Source organism: Carlito syrichta, unplaced genomic scaffold (assembly GCF_000164805.1).
Source record: "Carlito syrichta isolate Samal-C Ts95f unplaced genomic scaffold, Tarsius_syrichta-2.0.1 Scaffold301948, whole genome shotgun sequence".
NCBI lineage: Eukaryota > Metazoa > Chordata > Mammalia > Primates > Tarsiidae > Carlito > Carlito syrichta.
This window is the reverse complement of record NW_007246044.1, coordinates 155,877-176,329: the sequence shown is the minus strand read 5'-3', so window position 1 is coordinate 176,329 and position 20,453 is coordinate 155,877. Positions and strand designations below refer to the sequence as shown.

General features: G+C 39.7%; 1 protein-coding gene across 1 annotated transcript in view; it reads right to left on the bottom strand.

Annotated features, from left to right (window-relative positions):
- Window positions 1-493: 493 nt before the first annotated feature.
- The window catches only part of LOC103258048 (fatty acid desaturase 2-like protein FADS2P1), a 38,394-nt gene continuing 18,434 nt past the window's right edge, over window positions 494-20,453 (bottom strand). The window contains exons 5-12 of the mRNA XM_021711228.1: window positions 15,675-15,800; window positions 12,648-12,708; window positions 9,429-9,509; window positions 8,412-8,541; window positions 7,297-7,393; window positions 3,940-4,019; window positions 2,583-2,708; window positions 494-989 (exon numbers count right to left, since the gene is read on the bottom strand). Of these exons, the coding sequence (XP_021566903.1) occupies window positions 938-989; window positions 2,583-2,708; window positions 3,940-4,019; window positions 7,297-7,393; window positions 8,412-8,541; window positions 9,429-9,509; window positions 12,648-12,708; window positions 15,675-15,800 (753 nt within the window). The 3' untranslated portion in view covers window positions 494-937. The remainder of the gene's footprint in view (window positions 990-2,582; window positions 2,709-3,939; window positions 4,020-7,296; window positions 7,394-8,411; window positions 8,542-9,428; window positions 9,510-12,647; window positions 12,709-15,674; window positions 15,801-20,453) is intronic.

Sequence of the window (20,453 nt, the reverse complement as noted above, 5' to 3'; positions counted from 1 at the left end):
GTATGATAGTTCTGCTCTGGTGGCTAGGGAATTGGCAACTAAATCTTATTATTCACTTGGAAACTATATTTACAGAAGGTGCCAAAAAATGTATACACACTTAGAGAAAGGAAAGAGCTGTATTAAAATTATAATACTCAAGATATACCAGTAACAAAAAATGAATACAAATCATATATGACTTCAGCAATTATAAGAAGTGCTCAAAATGGTTACATCAGCATTCAGACACTTCTGATAATGGAGAACTAAAATACATAGATAACATCTCTTAAAATTTATATACAATTTGTTGGCAACCCTAGTTTGTGTGTGTGTGTGTGTGTGTGTGTGTGTGTGTGTGTGTGTATGTGTACACATTGTACATATGTAGGTATAGTAATGAAGATCTCAAGTCAATATTAAAATATTTGGTGATATTTTAATGTTTATTATACTCAGTTTTTAAAGAAAAAGAAGTTCATACATTTAAAAAGACATCAGCAAAAATTTGTGCCTTAACAAGAACTTCTTAAATACATATTTCTCTTCTAAAAGCAAAGAATCCCATTAGATGTCTCTCCTTTGGTTCACTTCTTCCTGGGTCCATCTGTAAAACTTTAACCTGTTTCTTGTACTTAGAGCCCTCGACTGAGATGATACGGCTAAGGTCTATTGGGAGGACTAAGCTCAAGATCCTACTGAGAAAACAAAACTATTGGGCTCCCACTTCCCCTTTGTCACCTAGCCAATGTCATCTTGTGTTTCTTGGCTTCTTATCTGCAGAGAAGACCTTTAGGGAAGGGATTATCATGTATGCTTGGGATTCACATTTGTGGCACACTCAGATATGCCAATGTTGATCAGTAATTCCCAGTTAAGCAGGGAAGAGCTCCTGCACATCCACCAACCCTCTTCAGAGATGCAATTACATGTGTGTCAAGGCTGACATTCTGTATCATGTTTCATAGTAAGCTTCCATCCAGAGGGTTGCAGATTTCTTCAAGGCCCTGGGGGAGGAGGAAATAAAATCATCAGGAAGTAAGACTAATGTAAAAGGAGCCTCTTCATGAAATTTGCTTTTTCTGCCTGGTTCAAGGCAATGTTAATATTTCCAGCTATAGCTAATAAATGTCTGTCTCTGTTGACTCATGGAGAAGGGTCAAATATGCAGAACTGTTTTTAGTAGATCAGTTTACCTTTCCTTTATGGAGGAGATTGAGATTTTTCTCTTCCTTTTTATTCTCTTTTGTACCTGTATATCTGTATATCCACCCCTCCTATAACTATCTACCTACCCTATTTTATAATGTGGAAAGCAGTTTTCTAGACTCTGGGATACAACAATGAATAGGAGAGATGTGAGCTCTGTTTACATGGAGTTCTCAATCTAGCTTGGGAGACACCTATTAAATAACTTGTTATCTACTATGTCATTGAACAAGATTGTGATAAAGATCATAAATGAAGAGAATCAGGTGCTGTAATAGCATGTGGCAGATTTAGTCTTGGGGTCAGAGAAAACAGATATGAGGTAAAGGCATTTGAGATGAACCTTTGAGGATGAAAATTGACTAGGTGATGTCAGGGCAGGTGGTGGTTTAAAGAACACTCCAGGCAGAAGACAAAGTGGCAAAACTCTCTCCCTCCCAGGAGAAGGCGTTTTGTAGCAACTTAAGATAGGCCAGATATCTAGAGGGCAGAGAGCAAGAGGAGGAGTGGTGAGTCTGAGCCTGGAACACTAGTCGGGGATCAGATCATATCAGACCTGGCCTTGTTGACCTCATTCAAGGTACTTTTTATCAAACCTAAAAGAACAAGAAAACCCAGATTACTGGCTGCTAAATTGACCAGCAAAATATTCTCTAGGAAGCTGTATGTGAATGCCTAAGGATGAGTATGGATTTTCAGTTTCTGCTGTCTCACTACCCTTAATCTGTCATCCCAGCCTGATTTGCACATTTGCATCCCACTGGACCCGTAGGCATCTAAATTTGCAACACTGGATCAGATGATTTGACAGTTCTTCTCACCATTTAAATTCTAAAGTAGGTAGGAAGTTCTCCAGAGAATAGATAGGAAGGCAAAAAATATATAGCCTTGATTTTTTTTTTTTTGAGTTGGAGTCTCACTCTGTCGCCCAGACTGGAGTGCAGTGGCCGCACCCGGCCACTGCAGCCTCGACCTGCTAGGCTCCGGCGATCCTTCCGCCTCAGCCTTCCAAGTAGCCGGAATTACAGGCATGCGCTACCACGCCCGGCTAATTTTTGGATTTATTGTAGAGATGAGGTCTTGCTGCCCAGGCGTGTCTCGAACCCGCGGGCTCTGGCAATCCACTCACCTCAGCCTCCCAAAGGCGCGGGATAAGTAAGCCAGTAAGACATTTTCATTAAGTAACTAAAAGGCTACAGGAACACAGTGAGTATTATTATCATAGTTGTTGTTGCTGATATTGCTCTCTGTGGAGTCTTGTGTCCATGCTGGGTTTGTAGGTGTCCCTTAATAAGCGATTGTTAGGTGAATGATTCCAGAGCCAGTGAATAGTCTGGGGAATGCAGTGAAGAGAAATGGGAGCTGTGAGCTAGAAGAAATTATGTTATTACCTGACAATATCTCCAAATGCCTTCAACATGGGCTTATTCACATACTGCAATCCATACTTGGCACACAGTGATCTCACCAGAGGCGCCACTTTGTGATAATTATGGCGTGGCATTGTGGGAAAAAGGCTAGGGAAACAGACAGGAGTTATAAAATTTAGACCTAAGGAGAAATCCAAAATTTTTCTTTTCTCTATTACCAAGTAAAATCATATCAGCAATGCAGACCCAACCTTGAACTTGCACAGTACTTCTGTTCTGGGAAGTTCAAAAACTCTTGCCAAATACTCTCATCTTATCTCTTAACACCTCTGCAAGCCAAGTATGTGGCAAATGCTAATAGAATAAATATTGGTTCCATGGAATACGTTTATTTTTGGCCAGGTCAAATGAAGATATGGGTTATTTATCATTTTTAATGACCTAGGAGAGCTGGAGATATTCCTCTTCCCACCTCTGCTTTTGACTCATCTGTCTCTCTCTATCTCTCTAGTCATGTAACTCTTGCCTCATAAATAGATGAGTATTCAATAAGTTCTAGTCATAGTATATAGGGAAAAGTCTTAGGATAGGAATAAGAAGTTAGGAGATACGTGTTCTTATCCAAGGTATTCCAATGGTCAGCCAGGTGACCATCTTGGGTTTTAAATTCTTCTTTGATAAATTATATATATTTTTTGTTTTGCTGACATTTTACAAAGACTAACCTGAAAGAAAGACTGAGAAAATATTAAAGGTATAAGATCTCTTTCCTCTCTGACTATCCCAAATATGGCTTAGGAAAAGAGAATGTGAAAAGTCTCTCCCTTAAATATTCTGGAGAGATTGATTCCAAAAGAAAGAGAAAACGATAATCAATCATTTTCTCTTTCTTTATTGCATGCCCACCTAACTGACCCATCTGTAAAGTATTGCCAGATATCATTTGGAAATTGCATCAGGGACGGAGTTTCATTGTTGATTATCTTGTAACTTCAACCCTATAGAGATAGATATTTAAATTAGATTTTAATTCAATTTCAACTCAACTTGGGTACCTAAGAGTATGGTTTTTCTTGGATTTCACCAGCAAACCAAATGCACAGGAAACAATCACTGCATCCTAAGCCTATAGGTATCTGGGAATTGAGTCACTGGTATTTTTCAAGATTTCACTCTACTTATTCACAATTGTTACTCTTACTTCTTTTTTTTTCCTCTACCTTACCACTGACATTAATAGAAAAGATAGCAGTCTTTAGACTTGGTTTATTTTTTCCTCTCTGAGGTTTTGAGCTTAGGGTTTTGCTCTGAAGCATATTTGGAGTTGTTGTAAGTGACTGCCCTTGGCCCCTGTCATGGACTAGTCCTAATTACTCACTGGTGCTCGATTTGGAAGTTCAAGTGCCCAGTGAACCAATCATTGAAAAAGGACTGTTCAATATTACAGGTGGCCAAGACCTGCAAAGAAAAACCTTACATTAGATATAAATGTGTCCAAGTATCAAACAAATAAAATGTTTATTTATTCTTCTATTTAGTTAATCATTCAGCAAGTGCTCATTGAGTACCTATTTTGTGTAAGAACCTATAAAGATTATAAAAGAGACAATCCCTAGTCTCAAGGAGCTTACAATTTTAAAGAGGCAATTAGTAATTTTACCAAAAAGTACATACAAGGTAACAGACATAAAAGAAAGAGTAAGTCAAATTTGAGGAGAAAAAGTCTTTAAAGTATTATGGAAATAATTTTGACCTTAGTTATGGAAGACCAGGTGTCATGAAAGAGGACTTGGCGGATGGAAGCAGGGTTGTAGGATTTTGGTAGAGAGTGTAGGAGTAAAAACCACTTCTACTTTCTTTCTTTTTTTTTGAGTTGGAGTCTCACTCTTATTGCCCAGGCTGGAGTGTAATGGCACGCTCATGGCCACCGCAGCCTTAGCCTGCTGGGCTTAGGCTATCCTTCTGCCTCAGCCTTCAAAGCAGCTGGAACTACAGACGTGCGCCACCACGCCCGGCTAGTTTTGTGTGCGTGTGTGTGTGTGTGTGTGTGTGTGTATGTGTGTGTGTGTGTGTGTGTGTGTGTGATTTATTATAGAGATGAGGTCTCACCAAGTTGCCCGGGCTGGTCTCGAACACCTGTACTCAGGCAATCCGCTGACCTCGGCTCCCAAAGAGCTGGAATTACAGGCTGAGCCATTGCACCTGGCCCGCTTCCACTTTAATAAGGTGGACATGAAAGACTTGAAAACGAGGAGTAAGACATTCAAGGATTCTTTGCAGAGAAGCGCATTCCAATACAAGTAGTTTTCTTTGTATCTTATGTATTTTATCCTATGTATTGAAAACACTATCTTCATAGCTTCTCTAGGTTGACAAGATTAAGAACTCTTATGAATGTCTTTTAAGGTTTAATTCTAACGGAGGTTGTTACCTTTTTTAATGTTCTGTGGTTGTTCTATGTTAGTGTTTCTCAAAGTGTAGTTCAAAGTATCTTGAAGATCCCTGGGACTCATTAATGGGAACTACAAGGTCAAAATTATTTCCAAGCTGGGCTCAGTGGCTCAGCCTGTAATCCCACGCCTTTGGGAGGCTGAGGTGAGTGGATAGCCTGAGCCCGCAGGTTTGAGACCTGCCTGCGCAGTGAGACCTCATCTCTACAATAAATCAAAAAATCAGCCGGGCGTGGTAGCGCATGCCTGTAATTCCGGCTCCTCGGAAGGCTGAGGCGGAAGGATCGCCGGAGCCCAGCAGGTCGAGGCTGCGGTGGCCGGGAGCGGCCACTGCACTCCAGTCTGGGTGACAGAGTGAGACTCCAACTCAAAAAAAAAAAAAATTATTTCCATAATACTTTAAAGACATTATTTGCCATTTTTATTCTCATTCTCTCAAGTTTGTATGGTGGAATTTTCCATATAGGATGGCATCATCACTCTAACATTATCATGTACTGGTTTATTCTTATTATTTTAAAACTAATTAATAAATATATATTTTTAAATCTTTTGGTTTTAATTTCAAATACAATAAGTATCAATGAATATAACCTACATAAACAGAAGCTCTTTGAGGTTCTCAGTAACTTTAAGAGTGTGAAGTGTTTCTATTGCTTTCAGTTATGATAACTGAATGGTGGGAATTCAAAAGACCAGGAATCTGATAGGGTGGTGATAGTATCTTGCTAACTTCATATACTAACTGTAGATATGATACTCTAATATATTATTTTAATTGAATTTCTTAACGTAACTTTGTGCCAGAATCATCACTTGTGCCAGAATTTTTTCACAAGTGGAAAAAGAAGACTGACTGGAGCCGGGCTCGGTGGCTCAGCCTGTAATCCCGCGCCTCTGGGAGGCTGAGGTGAGTGGATTGCCTGAGCCCACGGATTCGAGACCCGCCTGGGCAGCGAGGCCTCATCTCTACAATAAATCAAAAAATTAGCTGGGCATGGTAGTGCATGCCTGTAATTCCGGCTACTCGGAAGGCTGAGGCGGAAGCCCAGCAGGTCGAGGCTGCGGTGGCCGGGAGCGGCCACTGCACTCCAGTCTGGGCGACTGAGTGAGACTCCAACTCAAAAAAAAAAAAAAAAAGAAGACTGACTGGTTCACTATACGAGATATTTTCAAGGCTACTACATGAAAGACAATGCAAACTAATAAATCCGTCCCACAATACAATTACAGAGCAAGAACCAACTGGGGAAAACATTTATAACACAAATTATAGACAATGTGTTAATTTCCTTACTCTACAAAGAGCAATTAAAATTCAATAAGAACATATAAATACCCAGGTAGAACAATGGCTTAAGGACACTGGTAAGTGATTCAAAGAAAAAGAAATACAAAAAGCTGATAAATATATGAAAAGTATTCAGCTTAACTAATGATTAAATAAATGATAAATAAAAACTAAAAGATAAAAAAAAAGCGGTTCTGTGATGTGAGCAAAAATTTTGAGAACCATTCCTGTATGACCTATAGAGAGTCCACTGAGTTTGGGTATGAACTTGAAGAAGGAAGCAGTTAGTCATAGCACTGTCAGTAGAGGGGATGTTGGTTTAGGGAACAGGGGTCTGTGCTGATCATTAAAAAAAAAATTAATGGCATGCTTGTAATGTATGCCAAATCCCTTCTTTGAGACTCTCTCTACAATGAAAAGAGATGATTTCCAGGGTCCTTATAGGTATAAAATTCATCCTGTAATTCTAGGAGTCTCAGATTCACTGGAAAGGCTATGTCATGTGAGAGTTTTGAGCAGGAGTCAGCAAGTTTTTTCTATACAGTACCAGTTAGTAAATATTTAAATTCTCTCACAACTACTCAATTTTGATGTTTGTAGCATGAAAGCAGTCATAGATAACATGTAAGTGGATGATCATGGCTATGCTCCAATAAAACTTTATTTACAAAAACAGGTAGTAGCCTCTGGAGTGTCGGTGACTGGATGCTTGGTTTAGAGCAAAGGATCTATAATCAAACTGCCTAGGTTTAAAACTTGCTTCTACCACTTACTAGTTGTGTGACTTGATATAAGTTACTCAACTTCTTCATGCCTCCATTTTATCATCTGTAAAGTAAGAATAATCATAGTGCCTACTTAATGTAGATACATGCAAAGCACTTGACAGTACTTGGCCCCTGGCAATTATTCTCTAAGGGGGAGTTTTTATCATTTGTGATAATCAGAGTCTCAATCAGTATGGTTTGAAGGGTTCTCCCAACTCCACCATTACCTGAGTGCTGAGCCAGTCCCTGTTCTCTTCTTTGCTCATTTTCATTGGTATGTGGCTCATCTGGGTAACGTAGGCAATCCAGGGACTTTCAAGAAACCTTTTGGGAGAGTGAAAGGAGGAAGTGATGACTCTGTGAGGTGTTTTAATAGCAATCAATGGACTTGCATAACCCCTGGCAGAGCTGCCTGAGCTTTGGAGGAAATGAAAGAGACTCAAAGCTTCCAGTAAAATGGTGGTCATTCTTTTTCCTCTTTGAAAGCCCTTTATATCTAGAGATGACACACTAAGCATTCAGCCGTACGACCTGTTCTGCCACCAAATGTATAAAAGCAGTGTCTCTAAAGTTTTCTGTAGTTCTGGTGTGAAGGTCAAAGCACTAAGAGGAACTTAAGGGCATGTGCAAAGTGGTTGCAGCCTGGATTTTATCCTCAGATAGAGCTGGATTCAAGTTCTGTTTTGGCACTGGCATTGGCACTTACTTGCTCTTACATGCCCTTGGGCATGTGATTTAATCTCTTTGAATTTCAGCTCCTGCAGCAGATAAAATGAAGATGATACTATCTGTTGCAGGGCTGTGTGAGGATTACATCAAATAAGATAATGCAGATAAAGCCTTTAACAAGGTGCCTGATGCATAGTAGCTATCATTATCCTTATAATTATTTAGGGTTTGGAATAATCATGCAACAGAATGAAGGAGGAATACACTGGGAAGTAAAAGAGGGCTACTCAGGCTAAAATGATAGTCTGAAGCCATTTAGGTTTAATTTTGGGAAACTCTAGTCATAAAAGAACTTCTAAAAATTCCTGCCCTGTCATTACCTTTGGCAAGGATTATTATGTCTAACTAGATTACAGTTTTAAAGGACCCAGAGATCAGTTGAAATGCTTGGGAATCAAGCAAGTGGGGAAAAAAATGGAGATTCAGGCAAATTCTTCTTATAAGGAGCTTGTCTTGTTCAACTATTTTAACTATTTTTTCCCCACATTTGCTAAAAAACACCTCAGTTCAAGGAAATGAGGCCTGGTGTCATAATCTTTGGCTAATAACAGACTGCTCTAATAAGGAAGGTAAGAAGACCATATGAGTTATGGGAATATGAGACTATTCTTACTTGACCAAATATATGAGCAACACAGTTCCGAAGATTCCATAGAAAGGACCAAATGTGATGAAATATCGGATGTAAAAGCTGCTAACCCAGGCAATGTCCTGCAGAGAAAAGCATTTGAAATTTAGATGCCCTGTACATAATACCACTTCTTCATTGGCCTGAGGTCTTTTCATGTACAGGCTAAATCTTCCTATTACTCAAGGAAGCTATGTCTGCAAGGGACCCAGCATTTTCATTTTTCCCTCTTGAAAGGACAAAAGACCAAAATGGATTCAATACAGCCAAAGAACAGTCATTTTAACATTGCTTAGCTTTATCATGTTTTTTTTTTTGGAAGTTCACTTTATTTTACCCTCTAATCTTTAGCCAAGGACAGAACCGGTTTCCCAGAGATAACTACTGATAATTGTCTTACAATGTCCCCTCCACATCTGCTCTGCACTGTTTACTTTTCTATTCCAAGTTTGTCTTTCAGCCATAAAGAACCAGGATGACCTAATCTATTGTAATCACCTCTTTGTGACCTACATGACACAAACAGACCCCATCATTATGGCAATAGTTATGTGACTAACCCCTCCATCTACCTGCCATCCATCACTGAATGTCAGTACCTGTGCTTATCTGCCCCTTCATGATGCTATAAAACAGACCACCACCCAATCATCTTAATGACCTGCCCTCGAAGAAAGAAAAGGTTTAAAAAACAATCAACCTCAATCAGCCATGGCCATGCTTCTCTTTAAGCTCTGGCCCCTATATAAACTATATTTTCCAATCTAATTTATGTGCAACTCTTTGCATCTTACCCATGGCACTGGCTCAAAACACAGGCGTATCTCACAAACCTAATGATTCTCACAGACCTAACATCTCTTTTAGTTTTTGTTGTGTTTTAATTTAATTTTATATTCAGAGGGTACAAGTGCCTGTTTGTTACATGAACATATAGCATAGTGGTGGGGATTAGGTTTCAGGTGACCCATAACGGGGTCTAGTTTTAGAGTTACTAGTTACTTACCCCCCAATATCTTCGAAGGTACATTACTTGCATGGATTGCAGGTTAAAATATACAGGCATGAGTAAGGGGAGCCCAACTGAAAAATAACAAAAAAAAGATGGTGAGTAAATGAACAGAATGAGACCCCAATGAAAGTCCCCGAGAGTCTCTCTCCTTAACACATGGCTTCTGGTATATGGGCCCTGAGAAGGGATGCATGGTGCGAGCTACACCACAACCTGGGCTCCACTGGTCTTTCCAAGTCTAACAAGGTTGGATTAGGCATTTGGTCAGTTGCGCCAGGTTCAAGCTTCCTCAAAGAGGTTAGGGAAGCTTGGAAGATCTGAGTCATTTTTGATAAAGGCATCCTTGAAGAGCTCTTGCTGTGAGCTTTCAGGTGTTTTCAAGGTCTCTGGAGTCCTATAATTCCCCCAAATCCTCAGGATTGGACTGTCACAATAGGTTGGGGTAGTCGAAATAAAGAAGGTGCTCTTGTTTCCTGGTCAGAACGTGATTTACCTGCTTCTCCCCCAGCATCTTATGGTCCCCAGAGCATAGAGGAGTCTTATGGAGACTCTTTGACTTTAGAAAGACTCTCTCCTTGGCCAAACTTTAGTCAGGATCCATGGTGCCCTCTTGACTAGCCCTCAGACTTTGCCTCTGAAGACTGCAAACTCTCAGCACAAATGATTTTTTCCACACCCACACTAAGAAACTTGAGCAAGCACTAGAATAGTTTCTCAAAGTTAAAAGCCATGTCTCTGGGATAACACCAGCTTCCTTAATGTTCTTGCCTAGAAAATTCAATGCTGCCAAAAGAATGTACAGTTTGTTCTAGCCAATGTCTGACCACAGGTACCTGGCCTCCATTTTCTTTCTTTTACTTTAGAAAACTTACAACTGTAAATCTTTTCTCTCCTCCTTTGAGATGTGACTTCTGCAACCCAGAAATGTCTTTCTCAAGGACCCGGGACTCACACCCTTGGAATGTAATCATTAAGAAGAATAGGGCTCTTATCTCTCAGTCTCTGTGGGTGGGTATGAGCCTAACTTTGATAAGCACCAATTAGCAGACACAGAGGGTCTGGATTAATCACATTGACTAACTTCCTCATTTCTATCCAATCCCCCAGCCTCTTTCAGGACTTTTTCTTTAGCATGCCCTAACTTTTACAAAGCCTGCCATACCTGTAATCCCACCACTTTGGGAGACTGAGGGAGGAGAATTGCTTCAACTCAGGAGTTCCAGACCAGCTTAGGCAACATAGTGAGAGACCACGCCTCTACAAAAAAATTAGCCATGTATGTTGACATGTGCCTGTAGTCCCAGCTACTTGGGAGACTGAGGTGGAAGAATTGCCTGAGCCCAGGAGGTTGAAGCTGTGGTGAACTCCTCTGTACTCCAACCTGGGCAACAGAGTGAGACCCCTGAGTCAAGCAAATATTCACATAAAATAAATAAAAAACCTTTCTTCCACCTTTTGTCTCAGCAGAAAAAAGCTCAGTGTATACTGAAGTCTCTCTCCCCTACTGCAGTAGCCTGAATAAAATTTGTCTTGCCTTTAATAAACATTCAGTTCTGCTTCTCTTTGACACTTTGAGTATGACTCATTTGTACCCGAGAAGCTAAGCTGGCATTTTCAGGGAAAGGACACAATGAAACAGCTCTTGGTGGGGCAGTGTGGCTTGGGAGGTAGGCATTCTGCATTGAATCCATGCTATTAGCTCATTCTCCTAAGTGTGGAGCATGCTGCACCATTACAGACAGGGGAAGTCTCAGAAAAGTTCAGAAAAGAAACACCAACAGCTTTTTCTTGTGCATCTAGTTAGGCTGGCGATTAGCTGACTTTCAAAATGGGGCACCAATTTCCTCATTCTTCCTTTTGGTCATGCAAGAGAAAGGGCAGGTAACAAATGAGGATGGGTAGGCTAAACTCCCATCTGTGGAGATGCCAGCAGGGATGGGCAGGTCCATTATTTCAAAAAATTTGCTCACTGCCATCTTCCTCAGGTGTCCTTATCAGGTAGCCACTGGTGGAAACACCTGGGCAAATCCTCTGCAAGTGTTTCTCAACCTCAGCACTGCTGGCATTTGGGGCCAGAACTGTTTTGTTATAAGGGGCTGTCCCATGCATCGTAGAATGTTTAGCAACATCCCTGATACTCTCCCCCTGCCTGCTTTCATTATAACAACAACAACAAAAAAAATCACCATCTACAGGATACGTTGGGTTCCTTCCCTGATTTTGGTTTATTCCTCAAATATATAAGTATGTTTTATTTATTTATTTGTTTTGAGTTGGAGTCTCACCCAGACTGGAGTGCAGTGGCTGCTCCCAGCCACCGCAGCCTCGACCTGCTGGGCACCGTGATCCTTCCGCTCAGCCTTCCAAGTAGCTGGAACTACAGATGCACGTTACCACACCTGGCTAATTTTTTTGATTTATTGTAGAGATGAGGTCTCACCAAGTTTCCCAGGCTGGTCTCAAACCCGTGGGCTCAGGCAATCCACTCACCTCAGCCTCCCAAAGTGCGGGTTTACAGGCTGAGCCACCGAGCCCGGCTAAGTATGTTTTAAAAGGGCAGAGTTGAGGGTTTCTTGAAAACTTTCTTTGTGAGCTGCCATGGTTTGATTTTGGTTAATAGCAAAGATTTTTCGCTTATGGTGTTTCTTTATTAGTATTAGATCTACTCAGCTACCCTTGTTTTCTTTCAAGCCTGGCCTACAAAGCCTGCACTGGAATATACATGTCCCATTCTTCGACACCTGCATATAGGTCATGGGAGCAGCCAGCTTTCTTCCACGCAGGGGCAGAAAAAGTGCCTTTTATGCCTCTCCTTTGTCTGGCATCACACAGTAAATACTTCAGAATTATTTTCCCATCTGTCTTTCCTTCCTACCCACACACCACTATTCTTTTCTCTTGATAGGTGTGGAAAGTCCCAGATGCAGGGCCCCTTGATTGGCAGGCTGCCTTCCCTCTTGTGGGGCATCTCCTTCCTTCCCTGCTCAGGTCCCAGAGTGATGAGATGCCTGTTCAAAAGGCCTATTTACTTTCCCATTTCCCATGTAGGTTTTCACCCCAGTGAGTCCGAAATAAGATATGCTGCCTTTCTCAGTAACAGTAAGACATGGGCTGGTCTCTGTGAGAGCATTCCAGTCATGCCTTCCAGCTTGCCAAGTGCTGGTTTCAAGGGAATGGGATGAGAAGGAGCGTAGCTCCAGGAGACTCACCCATGTAGAAGTACAGGTGCTGCTTTTCATAGTCGATGTATTTGATTTTCTTCTTGCCATACTGAATGAAGACAGAATAAAACTAAAATAAGAGACAATACTTCTGGTCATCACACTCAAGTATGTGTGTGTGTGTGTGTGTGTGTGTGTGTGTGTGTGTGTGTGTGTGCAAGTGTCTAAAATCTCTATAGAAACAGCCATCCAATTCGTGTTCATTGACAGTCAAGCCTGAAGCACTAGAAGAACCACAACTGGGATGGAAGAAAATACTGTGGCATCATTTTGCTTTGATTAAATGTATGCAATTTTTGCATGGATGGATTATTCAATTGGACTATGGAGATTTTATATATATATTATATATATTATATTATATATATATTTTATTATATATATAATATATATATAATATAATATATATAATATATATATTTTTCCCTCACTGTCGCCTAAGCAGAAGTGCAGTGGTACGACCTTGTTTTACTGTAACCTTGAACTCCTGGACTCAAGTGATCCTCCTGCCTCAGCTTCTCTAGTAGTTGGAATTTCAGGAGCACATCACCATGCTATTTAAATTTTTTTTGGGGGAGGAGGTAAAGACGAGGGTCTCAAACAGTGGGACTCAAGTAATTCTCTGTCTTGGCCTCCCAAAGTGCTGGGATTATAGGTTTAAGATACCACACTCAGAATTTTCTATTAAATAATTCTCATGGAAATAATTGTTCACATAAGGATAAGATTTTCACATAAGGAGAATTTTTTTTAGCTCTTCTTCAATTGTGCTATTGAGGATTCTGCTTGTATCTCAGATTCCATCTTCATTCATTCATCTAACAGTTTAAATGCCATATGATAAAAGATATAGACCTGGCCTCTCTTATCTGTTCCATCTTCCTCTTTTTTGTTCTCATCATGGATCTCACACCATGATGTACTATCTTAAGACATGATGATAGTACGCATAATAACTATTTTATAATTACTTATAATCTTTTATTATGTACAATAATGTAATTATTATATTACAATCACTACTGACAATTAGATTCATTTTCTAGGGGTTCTTTTTGTTGATTTGGCTTTTGCTCAGGGCAGAAGACAGCAAACGCTTTGAGAGAAGGTTAGAAGTAAGGGGTTATTTCTCTAGTACCCAGCAGATATTCAATAAATGTTTATTAAAGGACATAATGGATGAATGGTAATTCACACCCACTCCATATTTTTTTCCTACATTCACTTAGTTTCAACAGTATGGGCAGTCTTTGACTCTTGCTTTCTCCTTTCCTGTTTGTCTCTCCTCTTATGGTCACAAATTATAATAAATATCATGGTGATGAAGTATTAATAACTAATTGCAGTTACTCCCAAGCCTTTTAATATTACAGTAATGGGAAATATGGAAAAAAGGCTAGACAGAAAATACTTGAGAGGTGACAAATCACAATGGACTGATTTTGAGTATCACCCCAAAGGAGGATTCTAAGTCTTCTAGGATATGAGCACAGGACATAGAAGATTTAGTAAGTGCTTGTTGCAGAAATTAATGTTTGAAGAAAGATCAAGGAAGAAAGGAAAAGCTCGGGGCTCATCAGAAATATTTTTGATGTAAAACTACAGAATTTTAGAGTTCAAATAAATAACTTTAGATGATGTCTTGAAATGTAGCTTTGAAATTGTTTTACATAGAACTCTAAGGTGCTAGGGTTGTGTCCCAAGAGCAGCTGTAGAAAGTGGGAGGAGTGGCCTCAATCATTTGTGAAGAGGTTACCCAGGTACTGAATGTAGCTCTTTGGAAGGCATGTCTGGAGTCAAACTGCTTTGTGAACTTCAGTGAGACAAACTCCTTTGCTCTCGGCAGGAGGAAAAGCAGGGAGACAATTAGAGAAATCAGCATGCCAAAAATCTAGTGAAGAGCCTGGATGTCCACCAACATCAGAGAAGTCCAATGTGTTTGTGGAGCCATTGTCAAAAGCAACTGATGTGTGATCACAGCCAACATTTTTTTTGGTTTAAATTTAAGCAAGGCTTTGTTTTCTATTTTACTTGGGGAAGAGCATGAGTCTCCCAAAGCTAGGGAAACCTATTTTCAGAAGTTGTACATTTTTTGGTTTATGTACCAGATAGGCAACAACTGACAAAGTTACAAACTTTTATTTTTATAAAACTCTTTAAGTTTTTCTAGAATGAGCTAGCAACCTCTTCCTATGTACCTGACTCTTGAGGAGAGGTACCTTTCTTTATCTACCTCCTTTGCCTAAGAAAGACTCCCTTCTGAAAAACTTGGTAATTTAAACAGTGCTTTACATGATGGTTTTAAGTTGATGTGTTTTGTTTTTGTTTTTAATTCAATAGCTGAGAAATTCTGAAGATGACTTTTCCCTTCCTTTTTTTATGTTGTTAAAAAAGTTCAAATTCGAGATGAGATCTCTAGATGTCTTACAGGGAAGGCATTCAGACTATGGTTCATGTATAAATGCACCAAAATGAACATGAACTAACTATAACAGCATAGTTTCTACTAAATGAGCTAGAATTAGAAGAAATAACCTGGTATGTAGATGCATATGAGCTAGTGCTTAGTAAATGTACTGATCATCTTCTTTTAGTGAACATTTCTCCATGCCTTTGTTCAACTTTGGACGATCATTGCCAACTTCAGTCAACTAGTTCCAATATCCATAATAACATTGCTTTGCATTGCCTCAGAGGTAATGATAGGCACTGAGCAGGGACCTGTCTGTTAGTAGAATTGCTCAAACAGAGTAATAAGGGTTCTCATATTTCCTGCTATGGGTGGTTGGACTGGATGATTTTAAAGGTCACAGAGTCATGACTCAGAATGTCCTTGTATTCTTACAACCTCAGATTCAGTTTTTCTAATCTATATTTTGGACCTAAAAGGAGAGATGCTCTCAGATTGTGAGTGAAGCAAGAATTTCCAGCTTGATCTTTCTAAGGCAAGGCTGTTCATTTTTCTAAGAGCCGCTTCCAGGAACATTTCCCGATGCTTAGGATTTTTAAGTGTACCTTAACAGGTTGCAAATCTCCAAGCAGAAAAAGTGGGCCCACGTCGATATCCGGGTCTTTGGGGTAGATGTTCGGTTTTACATGATGTTGGAAGTGCCGGTTATTCCACCAGTTTGCTGACAGGCCCTGAGGAGAAGAGAGTACTCATTAGCTAAAATAATTCTCCCCTGAAATACCCTTCACTGTCAGAGTATATGTATGCATCCCCAAAGTCAAAATAGGAATTCAAGTTTCTTTTGCTTGCCCCACTGTTGGGTCACAGTATAACTCATTGGACAGAGGCTCTCATAACCTATGAAAAATAATTCTCTGATCCAGAAACACAACTTCAGGCTAAAACAACTCTTGATAATGAAAATCATAAAAGCCTGCTGAAACGAAAGCTTTTCCCATTCTTCTCTTATTTGATCCTCATTTAAAAAAATATCTGAAGGTAGGTGGGCAGAGGGTATTATTCCTATTTTACATATAAAGAAGCCACAGTTCCAAGATTTTAATTAGTTCTGGGGAAAAAAGTATCCCCAGGTATCCTACTTCAATGAATATTTCAAAGAATCATGGATCTGAAGTGTTCTCCTTGGGGGGCTTGGCTCAGACCATTGCGTGTCCTGGCTTCAAAGCTCGCATACAAAAATAAATGAGAATAAAAATATTTGGCTGGCGTCAAGCTTGAATCACATCTGATTATGTTGTTTGTGATTTTTTTTCTCAGTGAAAATCTGAAAGTTTTAACACAAGAGCAAAGGATTTGGAGTCACATCCTACTTACATGTACTAGATGTATAAATACCAATGTGTGGTTTTGGTGAATAACCCACCCTCTTTGAGGCTCAACTCTGTCTCCCGTAAATACAGTATAGGGACATTTACCTCCAGGGGTTGTTTGGGGGAAATATGAGATGATGTATATAAAATGTTGGCACACTGAGATACTCAGTTTTTCTTCTTTTATGGCAAATTTTATTGCATGTTTGACATCCTTTAGTAGCCAGTGTATACTTGTTCTATTCTGTACTGTCCAATGCAATAACCATTAGTCACACATGGCTATTGAACACTCGAAATGTGGCCAAATTACGACAGGATGTAAGTATAAAATACATACCGGATTTTGAAGACTCAGTATAAGAAAAGAAAGGTAAAATATTTCATTAATAATTTTTGGCCAGGTGTGGTAGCTCAAGCCTGTAATCCTAGCACTTTGGGAGGCTGAGGCGAGAGAATTGCCTGAGCCTGTGGGTTCGAGACCAGCCTGGGAAACATGGTGACACCTCGTCTGTAAAATAAATAAAAAAATTATCTGGGTGTGGTAGCATGTGCCTGTAGTTCCAGCTACTTGGATGGCTGAGGTGGAAGGATCGCCGGAGCCTAACAGATCGACGCTGGGGTGGGCATGTCACTGCACTCCAGCCTGGGAAATGGAGTGAGACTCCCAACTCAAAACAACAAAAAATAATAATGATAATTTTTACATTGATTACATGTTGAAATGGCACTATTTTGAATATACAGAGGTGATATATATATATATATACACATTTTTTTTTTGAGTTGGAGTCTCACTGTGTCATACAAGCTGGAGTGCAGTGGCATGCTCACGGGCACTCCAGTGTTGACCTGCTGGACTCAGGCTATTCTTCTGCTTCAGTCTTCCAAGTAGCCAGAACTACAGGCATGTGCTATCATGCCCGGCTAATTTTTAAAAATATATTGTAGAGACGAGGTCTCATCAAGTTGACTGGCTGGTCTCAAACCACTGGGCTCAGGTAATCCTCTTGCCTCTGCCTCCCAAAGTGCTGGGATTACAGGTTTGAGCCACTGTGCCCGGCCTATATATATTTTAAGAAAGGAAAAAATTGTATTAAAATTAAAAGATGAATACAAGTCACATTTAACTTCTGTAATTACAAGAGGTGCTCAAAGTGGTTACCATCAGTGTCCAGACACTTCTGCTTACAGCAAACTAAAAGTAATACATAGATAGCATCGATAAAATGTGTATAAATTTTTTGGCACCCCAGTATATGGGATAATATAATTATCTTTTTTTTCTATTTTATTTTAAAGATATATTGTACAAGTCAGATTTAGATATGTAAGTGGTTTACAAATAGGTAAAGTTTGGAATAAAATTACCTTTTAGATGTGACTATTAGAAAATTTAAAATGCATATGCCAATTTGGTGTGGCTTGCATTATATTTCTACTGGAGCACACAGGTTTGGACACTTACATCTGTGGTAGAAGGAGACAACTATGTTTGAAAACCTATATGCACTAGCACTGCCTTTCCATAGCTTCTTTACAGAGTCCCCTCTTAGCAACCCTAACCCCACCCAATCAACAGGAATAGTGTTCTCTTCTCACCTCTAACACTCCCTGACATCCTTGCAGTGGAACTCTCCCTCCAGCCTGGGTCTCTATCCTGAATCTCATGCCTGAATGGGCATTTTCCAAATATCTTTTTATTTGAATGTTTCATGATATTGGAAAGTCAATGTCATGACTTTATGACATTGTCATGACAATGTCAATAGCCAAAACTATACTCAACAATTTATACACCTCCTTCTAGTCCCATCAACACTCTACATTTCTCCTATCAAATCCTATCAGAATGCATATGACAGGTACAAATTGTTACAGTTTGGCTATCTATTTAGGTGTGAGACCTTGTTACAGTTAGACAGGAATACAAGTTCTGGTGTTCTATTACACATAGGGTCTATAGCTAACAATAACCTATTGTATTTTCTTTTTCTTTTCTTTTTTTTTTTGTCAGAGTCTTACTCTGTTACCCAGGCTGGAATGCAGTGGCATGCTCACGGCCACCACAGCTTCTACCTGCTGGGCTCAGGCAATCCTTCAGCCTCAGCCTTCCAAGTAGCCGGAACTACAGGTGCACACCACCATGCACGACTAATTTTTTTTGATTTATTGTAGAGACGAGGTCTCACCAAGTTGCCCAGGTTGGTCTCGAGTCCCTGGACTCAGAAAATTCTCTTGCCTCAGCCTCCCAAAGTGCTGGGATTACAGGCTTGAGTTACCACGCTTGGTTGTATTTTTCAAGATAGCTACAAGAGGGAACTTTGGATATTGCTACAAAGAAATGATAAATTTTTAGTGATAAATATGAATACATGTTATATGATGTATACATACATTGAAATATCACACTGTACCCTGAAAATATGTGCAATTATATGTCAACTATAAATAAAATTAAATTACAAGAAGAAAATACATAAAGATTAAACAATTGCATATGATCCACTCACTCTTACAATTGTGCATTTATTCACACATTCATCATTTATTTTGAAGTATGTCCCAAGTGTCATATATTGAGGCAGGCATTTGGAATGTAAAGATAAACATGATAAGATGGAGTTCCCACTCTTTGGAAACATACAATCTAATGGGAGCAGTAGGCAACTAAACAAGGACAGTGTGATAAGGAATGATTCTCTTTTTCAATTAAGTCCCTTGAGAATCTACATTTTGGTGTCTTCCACCTGCTGACTGTACACTTTTAGCTAATGACTATCCATGGTAACTGGTGATGTGGGAGATGGGTTTTGATTCACAACATGTCAAGGAACAGATCTTAACAGATGGAGCTTAGAACTGTGGTCAGGGTAATTGTGGGTGTGACCTAAAACAGTTGACTCCCCCGGCTTCCTCTGCCTGAAAGCCTCTACTACTGGAGACAAGGGAGAGAGATCTTCAGGGGCAAACGCAGATTTCCAGCTGCATGCCAAGTAGGCTGCCTCTGCTGAGCCCAGCAGGTCAAGGTGGTAGCCATGATAATGTCACTGTACTCCAACCTGGGTAACCACCCTAAGTCATTCTTCATTTTCCAAGTTAGGTCTTTTCTGGGTGCAGTAGAAAGAAACCAGTCTTTGGACTGAAATCAAGCCAGATTTAAATTCCTGTTAGGCTATCCATTTAGGTGTGTGACCTTGGGAAATTTCTTCATCTGTAAAATGGATGAGATCTCTGAAGGATCACAGGAAATAACATACTCAGCACTTTCCCTCCCCCTACCAAAATGAAATGTTTTAGGATGTCATCATATGAGGGATACTAAAAAAAACCCAGAATTTATTTATGAAAAATTGTATATTTAATCTTACATGTTTAAACTTCAGTCACCTTCAGAGTACTCTCTGTTTGATGCAATACACCAATCTAGATGCTTTTTCCATTGCTCAAAAGAGTTTTGAACTTGTCAATTTTGATGCCTTTTAGTGCTTCTGTTGGGTTTTGTTTGTTTGTTTCTTTGTTTTACCTTTTCCACATCAGCAAAATGTTTCCCTTTAAGGTTTTTTTCCCTCAGGGAGAAACAAAAAATAGTCAGTGGGTGATTAGGTGAATAGGGAGGGTGGGACGTGGGGATCATGCCTTGGTCAAAAACTGATGAACACTCAGCAAGGTGTAGGCAGGTGTGCTTGTAAATCATTCATCATGAAATGGGCAAACATGTTGAAAGAGTCTCCAAAAAAAGAAAATTCATTGAAACTGAATGCAGTCTTTCACAACAATGCTAGCTATTCCTACAACACTTACCTAGTGGGGGAAGCATGTATTATAAGGGCTTGCCCTCCAAAAAAATAATTCAATTGTTTTGGGGGGTAGAATCAGTGTAGGCCAGACTTTCTAGATCTTCATTTCAAATGTTCTGTCCTATTATCTTTACAATGAGACTTGATTCTTATAGTTTTGAAAATGTGCACACTCACACATGTTTATTGCAGCACCATTCACCATAGCAAAAAC